Genomic DNA, 11,877 nt, shown 5'->3' on the forward strand with positions numbered 1-11,877 from the left:
AACATGCCGTGCGGGGTGAATTTCTTCCCCATAAGTCAGGTTTTTCAGAGCTGCTGCATCTAGCTGGTTTCTTTAATGTTTAATCAGCTGTCTATATATATAGACAGTTATCCTCTCTTCACCTCCTCACGTTAGATCATCTTCTCACATCTTTCGTTATGCTGAAAAGCTTGGAGCAGGTACCGTCTCTGGTGTCAGTGACGACAGCCCCAGGCTTCTAGGGTTGCCACAGCAGCAGTGTGCCCTGTCTCCATCCCTCCCAGAGATCTGGAGAGGCCATGGGAGGGAAAAGAGCTGCTGTACTTGATCACACCTCTCTAACCTGCTGGGTCTAATCCTGCCATGGTATCTTAGTCCAGATTTAGAAACTCCCCAGCAGTGCCTCTGTATCCCCCCAGTCCATACTAAACCAACTTACCCAAAATTAGCCTGTGCAAACAGAGAGTATATGTGGGGGAGGGGGAAGAGAAGGAAATAATAAAGCACACCAGCCTGCAATTTGGAGACAGCACCCTGCTCCCCAGGAGGTCACTGCACTCCCACCAGCTGGTAGCAAGGACATCATCACTCAGAGCCTGCACAACCCCGCACCCTCACGATGACCCCATGCTGAAAAGTCTCCGCATTTTTTAAGCTGCTCACACACGGCTGTTTTCGTCTCTCAGTGCATCTACAGTGCCACACAGCCACGAAGACCATGAGGAGTATTAGCCAGGCTAGTGATAAGTAAGAGATTTCCGTCCATAATACAGTGGCTTTCCCTAGAGGTATTTTATGGCTGCAACAGCTCACCTGAGTGTACTGCTGCCAGGCATGTTAGTAAAGATGCTTGTTATGCAAAGGATAATTTTCTTCAGGACAGAAATGTAAGCAATGAATTAATTGTAACTGATGCTTACACAAAATGCCTTATGGACACAGTTTATTACAGGAAAAAATATTCATCTTCAGTGTCTGAAGTTTAACTCAGACAAAGAAGAAAGGAGAAATGTTGTAAATTGAGGGCAGGGGGAAGCAGTGAGTTGAACCAGTCCATTTCCAACTAGCTCCCAATCCATTTCCAACCAGCTCAGCTTCTGGTAATAGCATGTGTCACGCAGTTGGATTTATTTATTAGTGAAAACAATTCCTTTTATTTCTCTGCAAGGCTTCACCTACAATTGCTGTACTCTTAAGTATACCCAAACAAACTTTAAGGTTAAGTTTGCATTAGATTTCAGCGGGTGCCATTCTGATCCCAACAGTCCCAAATCCACAAAGCACAGTAGGTGAAAGTCCGGCTCCAGTGCAAGCAAAAAACCTGCCCAAGTTACCTGCTCTGCTGGAAAGGGACAAAGAACTGACAATTAATAAATGTTAATCTGAGCCTGCAGAGAGAGAGAATAGGCAGGACTTTCCTCACACACATTTAGCTTTGTTAAAATTATTTCCTGACAGAATATTTGAGAAAGACATATCCAGTGACATTTTGTTGTATGAACCAACTATACATTTAGAAATAGTTACAACGTATAAAACATTCTATAGATCAAACTCCAAAAATAGACCCAGGGTTTCCAGCAGTTCATGCTTGACACCCTGCAGACAGCTCGCCGCCCTGTGCATTAACTTGCAATACCTTGCGGGGAAAGATGGGTCACCCAGAAAGAGAGACTGAAAATCCACTTACACCATGAAACAAACACCAGTTAAACACTAACAAGTAGCTGGAAATTGGGTAGCCGTCACACAGGCACACTGTGTGCCCCAGAAGGAATAGTTACAGCCATATGCCAAAAAGGAAGCGTAGACAACGTTAAAAAGCCTTATCTGCACTTGTGCACACTTCACAAATCGCTCGCTGACCTCCGCCATGCCCAGCTCCAGGCAGGAGCCACCCAGCTCTGCCTCGCCGCTGCCCGGCCGCACATCCTTTACCTAATTCCCAAGTGTCATTCACCTGATACTCTTCAGACAGACAAAAAGTCTCAGGCGCAATAATGTTCATGGACCTGTTTTCTTGCTTGTTCACTGAACACACTGTCTTGTTTCGTTCCTGAATGTAATCCTTTCTACCTTGTATTTAGCTAAAAACCCCACAATTTCTAGACAAAAAGCAGATGAATATTGCACCCAGGGATGTTCAGAGCACAGCTATCTTGCTGAAAACTCTTGAATGGCATTAACAAAAGCCTCTCTGTCCCCATTTTCCTAGAGAAAGTGGATAGAGGTCTGAAACAGATCCTTTTATCTCCCAGCACCAGCTCTGTTTGCCAGCTGCAACACAGATAGCACTGAACCGGGATTTCTCTAGAATTATGACATCAAACTCTGGGCACAATTCTGCAAGCAAACCCAACTAGCAGCCTTAAAATGAGATGGAGGGCTGGCACAACTGGGCTGTAAAGCCAAGTCTGCTTTGCAAGTATTAACCCCTCCTCTGCAGGGGGATCAACAGGGGAGCTAAGCTCACAGCCTTCCCATGCAGGAGGGATGAGTCCTTACATTCACCAAGCACGTAGATGCTGCCCACAGTGGGGGGACTGCCTGCCCTATAGCCGAGTGCCTTTCCCTTGCGCTCTCCATATAAAGATACACGGGTGCCTGGGCATCAGGCAGAGCGCCCCCCCCCGAATGGCACGCAGCACCTCTGTTCCGCCGCGGAGGGCAAACTCCAGGTGGGATTGATCTCCCAAACAAAACGCAGGCAAATTGCATCCTTTCATGCACCGCCAGGACTGCTAATGACACTGCACAATAGCAAACAGCCTCTACAGGGTATATACGATACAGCTCAGCCTCCGATTTATAACCTGAAAATTAAAACAGCATGAAAATTCCTTCAACTGCTAGTTACTTAGACTAGTCACTTTGCACAGTAGATCTGCTCACCAAATACAGCATACGGTACAGAGAGTCGCCGGCCCTCCCAGCGCTTTCGTTCTTGAGCTTACGGTTAACTCTCCAAAGAGCCGACATCGCTGGGAAGACAGTATTGCCAGAACTGTCACTCAGCTAGGAGGAAAATCCCAGTTCTCCACATACTCAGCTGATCCGAAAGGCTTTCCCACTCCCGACAGATACTCCGTGTTGCTTACTTGGCACATAACACAGATGACGCCTGCATTTTAGTAAGGAAGGGCAGTGACCATATTCCTCTAAGCAAAGCCTTTCCGCGTGTGTCATTTGCTCACCACTTCAGCTGGAATTAAGAGCCGGCTACCAGGCAAAGCTGAGAACTCAACGCTGTTTTTCATAGACTCGTTAAGAGGAAAACTTCACCAGAGAGGCTGAAATGCAGCAAAGCAGAGGTGAAGGCAGCCTGGGAATATAAATGTCTGTTGCCTGTGGCTGAGCACGAGCCGATTGGCTACGAACGGCACTGCCGAAGAATATTAAACATCTGAAGGGACAGAGGCACAGAATTAAAAGAACTTAAAAAAGCCTGTTACGCTACTGGAAAACCTACCCCTCAAATCCCTGTTTTAATCCTTTCACGTCTATTGCGACACGTTGAAGGTTTTGAGACTTAATTCTGGTCTGGAATAAGGCTGCAGAGAAAAGACGACCTATTTTCTCTGAAGAAATACCTCTGCATGGTGGAAGCATGTACACACACAGCCCGTTACAGCCTGCTCTCCTAAGCACAAGTGCTGCCAGGTAATGAGCTTTCATTTCAAGAGGCAGATGTCTTTAATTAGAAACAGGGAGAAATGAATGTCCTGCAGTATCTTAACCGATGACCGCTTTTAAAACACACTCCCAGTCAAACGCTAAGGACCATTGCAGGAAAAAACAAGCACAGAGACTGATCTCAAGATGCAACACAACACCTGTGTTAGCCTTTGGTAACCTGCCACACTAAGCACTCGCACATGCAACCAGCTTTCGGGGTACCTCCTTTGAACCTCAATTTATTCGATGATATTTAAAAGGCCCCAACAGCCAGGTCACCACAGAGGCAAGTAGCCATTTAAGGAATTACTCTGGTACAAAACGTTCCCGATATTCTGTCGAACTGAAGGCTGACAGAGGGGCATCATCTACATTTCATAAACAGCCTGAAACCTGAACTCACAAGCCCAAAAAGATGTCAGAGAGCAGGCTTTCCTTTCCCCCACTCTCTTCCTCTTGGCTCCCACACAAAGTGAGGAAAGAAGGGAAAGTCAGGAGCCCAGCCCAGAGCAGAAGCAACTGGGAGCAAGACTCAGGCCACTGCTGGTTGCATGGCTCCAAGGAAGAGCTGCACCCAGAAAGCGTTCCTGCTTGCTTTGTTTACACAGATTTCAACCCAAGAGATGCTGTATGGAAGCGGGCTGGTTGACACCGGAAAGGCACCATGAAATCAGACAGGGAGCAAGTCCAAAGCACAACAGTTGTCCCGCACCACTGCACTGCGGATGTCTCAAGCCGCCTTGGAAATGGGTTTTTAGTATTTTATTGGAATAGTCTTAAGATGTCCCATTTTTGCTTATTATAATAATGATTCCTTTGACAATAATGGTGGAGAAGTAAACTCCACTCTATCAGGTCTTTAGGATACACAGAAGGTTAAGATTTTCAGAAAAGGGAGGAATCCTCAGAGCTACTGGTGTACCCTCCCAAATCCTTCACCACCATCAACAGCTTGGAGGTTTTTGCAGATCAAGAAACAAATGCACCACTACTAAGGAAACACACACCCACGTGCACACATGCCGGGCTGGGGGAAGGGAACGAGACAGCTGGGAGGGAGGAGGAGAAGGGAAGACACATTCGAGTACCGCCTGTGTTATATATCCGCTTCCCACCTACGTGATAAAATTACAGGTAAGTCAGAAGGAACCCCAGCCCACCTTTTGGTAGGATTTCACACAACTTACCTTCTTAAAAAGCCTACTCAGCTCGCCCTACAAGAGCGGATGAAGGAGAGCTGCAGCACCGCGTTCCTCTCCTTTTCCCATGAATTATTAACTCTCCCCTAGGATCGTTTTGCTGGCTGCAGAGCTGGGAAGTTTCTCCAGAGAAGCTTGGAGCTCTCCTCCTCCGCAGTGCTCTGCGGGCATCAGCAGAGCACCAGCACTGTGGCGTGGAGCGGTGGCGTTTGCAGGATGAAGCCCTGCCGCGGGATCATGCTATCGCAAGGCAAAAGGCAACCCAAATGCTATTTTTGGCTCTTGGGTGGCTAATGCTGCATCTGCGCTGAAAGAAGGGGAACTCTGCATGTCCCGGGGAGGCTCCGGCGTAGTCAGGATGCATTTCCTCCGCTGCCCAGCGGTGAATGGGTAAGAGTGCTCCTGCCCTGCTTTAGCCAAGAGGGGCAGAAAATACAGCCTCCCCTGAATCCCACCATCCGAGGGAGAGGGGAAGCTGAGGCAGCAACAGCGATGCAAGGAAACGTGCCCCTCCTGCTGGTATGGGGACAGAGCGCTTCCTTTCCCATGGACAAAAATAACCCGTGTCAAACGGCGCTGAGGACATCGGCTTAACCTGTGCCATAATCCTCGGAGCATGTAAAGGTGTGGCAGCGCGTAGACAGGAAAACACCTTGGCTTTTTTCCTCACCATACTGGTGGTTTTCCATGGAAAAAAAACACATGTTGCAGACTTCTTGCTCCCCGCGCAGATCAGCTTTCCCAAGCACCCAGAGAAGCAAAGGGATTAGGAAAACCCTCCCCGTTGATCAAGACCTTTTTCCTCCCCTCTACCATATACTGGAATTCCCTATAGGCCCTGCAGAATAATTTGGGGGTTTCTATGACTTCTGTTAGAGAGGACCCACAAAGAAAGCCCGGTCTAATACAGAGCTCCTCTATGCCAACAGGGAGAGCAGCATCCATGAGCGTGCCAAACTGAGCACTCCATATATATACTGTATGTACACGCGTCCTTCTTTTTTACGGAAGGCCGCTTCAGGCAGTTTGTCCCATAACAAAGTACTCCCTCTATACCACACAAACAAAGCAAGACATATTTCTGAATTTTAAAAGAAAACATGTACCAATGTCAACATTTAATTTACAGAAAGACAGATTTTCCTCTCATTGGAAACCAGTTAAGAGTGAGGAGTTACCCTTCCAATATACAAATATTAAGCATCAGAGCTGCTAATGCACGTTTCTCAGTTTAACTAAATCTGCTGAGCCACAGGGCTAATCACGTAATCCTCACGCCTTGCTGCAGGCAATTAAAGGTCTGAAGATCCAGGAGGCAAGATGCAAAACGGAACCCCACAGCCTGTCGCACAGTTCAGAAATAGAAAGCTATGGAAAACACAGCGTGACCCTTTATTCCCCAAGCAGTTATGCGTTATGCTCGGTACTCTTCCACGGCTTCAGTGTTTAACAGGAGAGTCTCTTGTCAGAGCGTATGAAATCCCACACATTTACAGTTAAAAACCCCAAAGTATCAACAAACGCTTCCACTTACTGGAGAAGAAATTTTGTGTACTTACAAGAAAAAGTTCTGTCATAAAACCAGGAAACAAACTCTGCAAGTAATCACCTTCTCTGCTCTGCACACATTTCATACGTAGGAATGTTTTCTCTTATCTGACTTCCACTCTGGCTATCAAAGACAAAACTACAGCCTAGTGTGACATAAGAGATCAGGAAACAAGAGGCTGAGGTCTTTTCCTTCCTTTCACTACAATGACAAGTAGAATAGCACAGGGACAAGCTCAGAGCTCACTATAACACATTTTAGTTAAAACAAGAGCTGAGAAAACACACACCTGTACGTAAAGCACCAACTGAGTGAGATCTGATTCTCAATTAAATCATTAATTCTGTAGAAAAATAGCTGTAAGCTCTCACCATCACCTATGCAACAAACGCCTAAAAGCAATCAGTGTCTTTAAAATAATCTCACTTGATTCTGCCTCAAAAGTCACTAATCGTCACACCTACTGTTGCGTAAAGCTGCCCAGCACCAGGGCAAGTGAAAACTACCAACCACTGGGAAACCCATCCCTTAATAGATGGCAATTAGCAATCCATTTGCACAACCTCTTAGCTGTAATTGGAGAGTTTTGCTTCAATTTAAGGTAGATTGGCTATAATTAGTTTGCATTTAAAAACTAGCATGTGCACTATGCTATTGATTTAAGGAAATACTATTTAACTTACATCCCTCCTATGCCTAGAAATCAAGAAAGAATAAGAAATTATAATAATCACAGAATGGTTTGGGTTGGAAGGGACCCTAAAGACCATCTAGTGCCAACCCCCCTGCCATGGGCAGGGACACCTTCCACTAGACCAGTTTGCTCAAAGCCTCATCCAACCTGGCCTTGAATAATCCACCTGATGTTTTAGTTTAGCTGACCTGCTCTGGTGAAGGAGATGATAAACCAGCCCATTTGAAAAGTACATGGGAATATTATCACGAGATACTGAAGATGTGAGCCAACCCTGGAAAAAGGACACAAGTCCTTGCATAAGAGGCAGTGACGTGAGGTAATCAATGTAATGTAACTTGGTACACCCGACATCACCTGTAAACACCTTAAAAGTAAGATGAACATTTCCCCAGGAAAGATGCTCTAACCGTGTGCAGCTGTGAAGCCGGCACATCGGCTGCGACTGTACCGCACTTTCACTCCTCGTCATGTGAAAATGAAACTTTCTCACCTTGCTCATCTTATCGGCTTCATCGGATGATTCCACGTCTTGTGCTTCTGTCTCCTCTGGAGCTGTCTCAACAGAGCTGTCTGGGTCGCCGCAAAGCGAGTGCCCTGCTGAAATGGAGATGCTTGTGAAAACCCAACCCTGAGTTCCAAAAATTGAAATAGCTGGGTGCAACAGAGATGGAGCTCCCATGGAGGGCCAGGCCCCATCCTGCACGCAAGTACACGGCAACAAGAGGTTATGCCGGCGGCACTCAGTGACCTCAAAGGACTGCCTCGGTTTACAGCAGGGGCCAGGTTTAACTACAGGGGTGAAAATAAACAGGTTATGGCCAGACACACTTACTTAGTTGGAAACTATGAAAGCTGATTCAGAGATAAGGCTAAAACACCACACTGAAATTCTTACGTTTTGTATTAATTTCTTGGCTGGCAAGCAATTGCCTACCTTTATACTTCAGTGGTTTCAAATGGAAACTGCAGTATGTGAACGGGCAGACCGTGCCAAGAAGCAAGTCTTGGTCAGCCCTTCCTCCCAGTTAAGTCAATGTGATGAGTTTAAATTGCTTTGGTTTGGCCTAACACACCCACTACCAACTTTCAATGTTGATTTTTAAGGAAGCAAACCTGGTTTTAGAATCACAGAAGCATAGAATGGTTTGCGTTGGAAGGGAAATTAAAGATCATAGATTCATAGAACTAGATCATCTAATTCCAGCCCCCTTCCATGGGCAGGGACACCTTCCACTAGACCAGGTTGCTCAAAGCCTCATCCAGCCTGGCCTTGAACACTTCCAGGGATGAGGCATCCACAGCTTCTCTGGGCAACCTGTTCCAGTGCCTCAACACCCTCTCCAGGAAGAATTTCTTCCTGATGTCCAATCTAAACCTCCCCACTTTCAATTTAAACCCATTACCCCTTGTGCTGTCACTACAGGCCCTTGTAAAACGTGTCCCCCCAGCTTTGTTGTTGGCCCCTTCAGGTACTGGAAGGTGCTATAAGGTCTCCCTGCAACCTTCTCTTCTCCAGGCTGAACAAGCCCAACTCTGGAAGAGTACATTACATTAACTGAAAATTAATTTCCATCACTACATGGCAACAGCTATGCACTCCTATGCCTGAGCACTCTTCTGGAGACTGTTGTTGATACAGCTAGTAACTCCTTTGCGACTTTGTGTAAGTAAATGATGAATTACCTGCAAGTACAATAGAATGAAGAGAACTAGTTCCAGCCCGAGAGCTCTGTGCAGGGATGACTTTTTGGGGATCCCATTCTCTGACTCAAATAGCTGTAAGAAGAAGTATTACTACACCTTAGCCAGACTTCACAGGAAAACAGATTTCCTATACATTCAACTTCTAGCTGTGGCAAATTACAATGGCCAGTGATGGACTGAACTCTGCCAGGAAACACCTGCATGCCTCAACTGACCTTCAAGCCAGCATAAAGAGATACTTTACAGCAGCCGAGTCCAGACACTAATTCCTTTTACCTTTGCCCTCTCCTTCCCTCAACCCCGTTAGGGAGAGGTTTTTCTACAGTGCCACTCCTGGGGCTGGATGGGGAAGGGTGGTTTCTGAATTCGCCTCCCTGGCTGCAACCTGCCACACGAATGGGACCGTGAATGTCCCACCAGGCATTATACCTTTTATTCCACTACATTTATTCTTCAGGTAATGCAGAAAAGCCTAATCAAAGTCCAATGGATGCAGCAGCACAGAATATGCCCCCTCTTTAAACCCCGAACAGACAATATCAACATAATTTTGTATTGTTAGCACGTAGCTTTTAAACATTTTAGTGGAAAACTGACACTTCACTATAGCAAAACAGAAGTTTTTTTCAAACCAGTGGGGTTTTTTGTTTGTTTGTTTGTTCACCACCCCTATGAATAGAAGGACCGAAGAGCACACTATCATGTTATCAGCACCCAGTGGTCCAGCAGCCATCCCCTCCAGTTCGCTAGCAGGTTGGGACATGGATGTTTTATAACGATTAACAGCAATTTAGCACATCAGCTGCAGCACCATTTCTATGCTAGTCCCATGCTGACTCTCATGTTACTTGCTATTTTTCAATTAGACATTTCAATTTAGGTAAGTCACGTATATGTGTCTATAAGGAGCATTTGGCCAGACAGCAATGCTGTGAGTAAAAAGGCCAGAGTGATGATAACTCACATCTATTATACTGATATATTTCAGTTAAAACCCTGTGTGGTTTGGCCAAAAGGGCTATAATAGTGTGGATGGTCTTTTTAGTTCAGATAAAACGGCAAGCTTCCTTAATATCAGGAAATTTTGAAAAAAACCAAAACCCGATTACACACTTCTAGTATATTTGTTTATACTAGAATGAAATATATTTCATGATCTAGAAATGATATGTTTCTTAAGTGACTTCAGTAAAACCCTACTGCTCCTTCGCTGCAATTGAAAAGCCACTGCTCTTCTTTCAAGGAGTTCTATGTTAACATACAACGTGGGTTCGCCAACACAGCCCAGGTAAGGTTCTCAGCATCAAGACTGAGGGCAGAGATCCACGTCTGGGTTCCTCAGGACCCAACTTTCAGCTGCCGTTGCAAGGTTCCAGCCATCATTACCGAAAACAATTTGCACGACTGTACAAGCGTTTCATTTTTTCTGAGTCTGGAAATGATGATGGAAATGATGATTTGAATTCAGAAATCCAGAAATAAATTCAGAACATATTCTGCATACTGAGATGGAGCTAAACTGGAAGCCAAATGAAATTAAAAGGACATAAAAGGTAGCTCATAGCTGAGCTGCTGGAAGACATGCCTCTCTTCCGAAAAGACAGGGTTTACCTTTTAAAAAGATGTGCCTGTAGGGGGTGCTTGGCAACACAAAATCTAGTTGAAGAAGTGTTTTTTTCTGTAGTAAGTTAGGTTTTCTGAGCCTTGCCCAGATTGCATCAACTTGAACTATCAGCTTTCTGGTCTCTCTATTAATGTGTGAAAAAATTCTTTAAACCCTTAAGCTACCTGTTAAAAAGTAAGAAGAAAAAAATGTGCTAAGTGTCATAATTTGGCCTGGGCAGTCTGTTTTTTCACTGCAATTAATTCCCCATTAGAAGCTGTGTGAAATACATCCTACAGCTGTTTCTCACCCCAAGCCAAGGGAAATAATGTTTGTTTGGGGGTTTTGGTTTTTGCTTTTAAGCTACCACTTTTTCTTTTCCTGTATATTACAACATCACTTAACCAGCTTCCTGTAGTATAAACAGCAATCTTTCACTTACGCCTTAATAAGCAGTCACACAGTACCTGTGCTCAGGGTATTTCTAATGTCTTCAGCTGCCAAAGCCAATGTCGACTTTAGCAGGTTTATCTGCCGGTTGTTAAACGCACGCAATCAGTCCAATAATGCTGCACCTTTCCCGTCTTTTCATACCTTCCAGTCACGGTCCCATTTCTGTCAGGTTCATTACATCATTTTATTTTTGCCCTGTAAATCTTTATTCAGTTCTGCAAGGAGCTCTGAGGACAATATGCTCATTTCCTCCTGCAGCACCTGAACGCTGCCCAACCACTACCATTTGCTAGGGACGATAATGCACCGGCTTCACTCGACATTAAGGCATTAGAAAGGGAAATCCAAAAAGCAGCAGGAAAAGGGGGTCAAATCCATGCCACCAGCACAGATGGAGGTCACACGAGCTCCCAAGTTGCCTCGGCAGTGTAATATCCGTGACATTATGACTATTGCCCATTAAATAACTCCTACTTAGGGCTAGAACTAACAAAATAAAAGGAAGTCTTATATCACTGGAGCAAAGGTGTTGGGGCTTAAAGGCCTGGAGAATCACATAAAGCTTAAGTGCCATGCCAACACTTGGCTAAAATTTTCCACGGCTGCTGCTTCCAATTTGCAGGACTGCTATCGCCTGAGATTTTAATGAGACTGCCATGATATTTGGTACTGCTCTTAAAGCCCGCTTCTTGGTGCCAGATTATTTTTTATTAATTCAGTGGAAAGAACTATTCCCAGCCAAGCTCAGCCAGCTGCGGTGCAAAGCTCAGAAGCGTACATCCCACTAACACAAAAAACAGCACACGAACCAGAAAACCCTGCCTCTTGATGCTGTATTCCCGCGGCTGTGGAACGGGCCAAGCCGAATTGGGTGCCCTGAGTGGCAGCAATGCCCTGCCCGCCCCCTGCCGCCGCTCGCTCCCTGCAAGAGGCGCATCGTCCTCCTCCGTACATCTTTCACCGATGAAACTCGGTGATGCTGGAAGTCAAATACAGTGATTGCTTAATCACTTTCAGC

At 45.5% G+C, this 11,877-nt stretch overlaps 1 protein-coding gene across 1 annotated transcript in view; it reads right to left on the reverse strand.

Moving 5' to 3' along the window:
- The window catches only part of TIAM1 (T-cell lymphoma invasion and metastasis 1), a 79,482-nt gene that overhangs the window by 14,073 nt on the left and 53,532 nt on the right, over window positions 1–11,877 (reverse strand). Inside the window, 1 exon segment of the mRNA XM_010161427.1 lies at window positions 7,590–7,693. Coding sequence (XP_010159729.1) covers window positions 7,590–7,693 — 104 coding nt within the window.

The sequence above is a fragment of the Eurypyga helias genome, unplaced genomic scaffold, assembly GCF_000690775.1.
Source record: "Eurypyga helias isolate BGI_N326 unplaced genomic scaffold, ASM69077v1 scaffold2401, whole genome shotgun sequence".
In the NCBI taxonomy this organism is placed as follows: Eukaryota; Metazoa; Chordata; class Aves; order Eurypygiformes; family Eurypygidae; genus Eurypyga; species Eurypyga helias.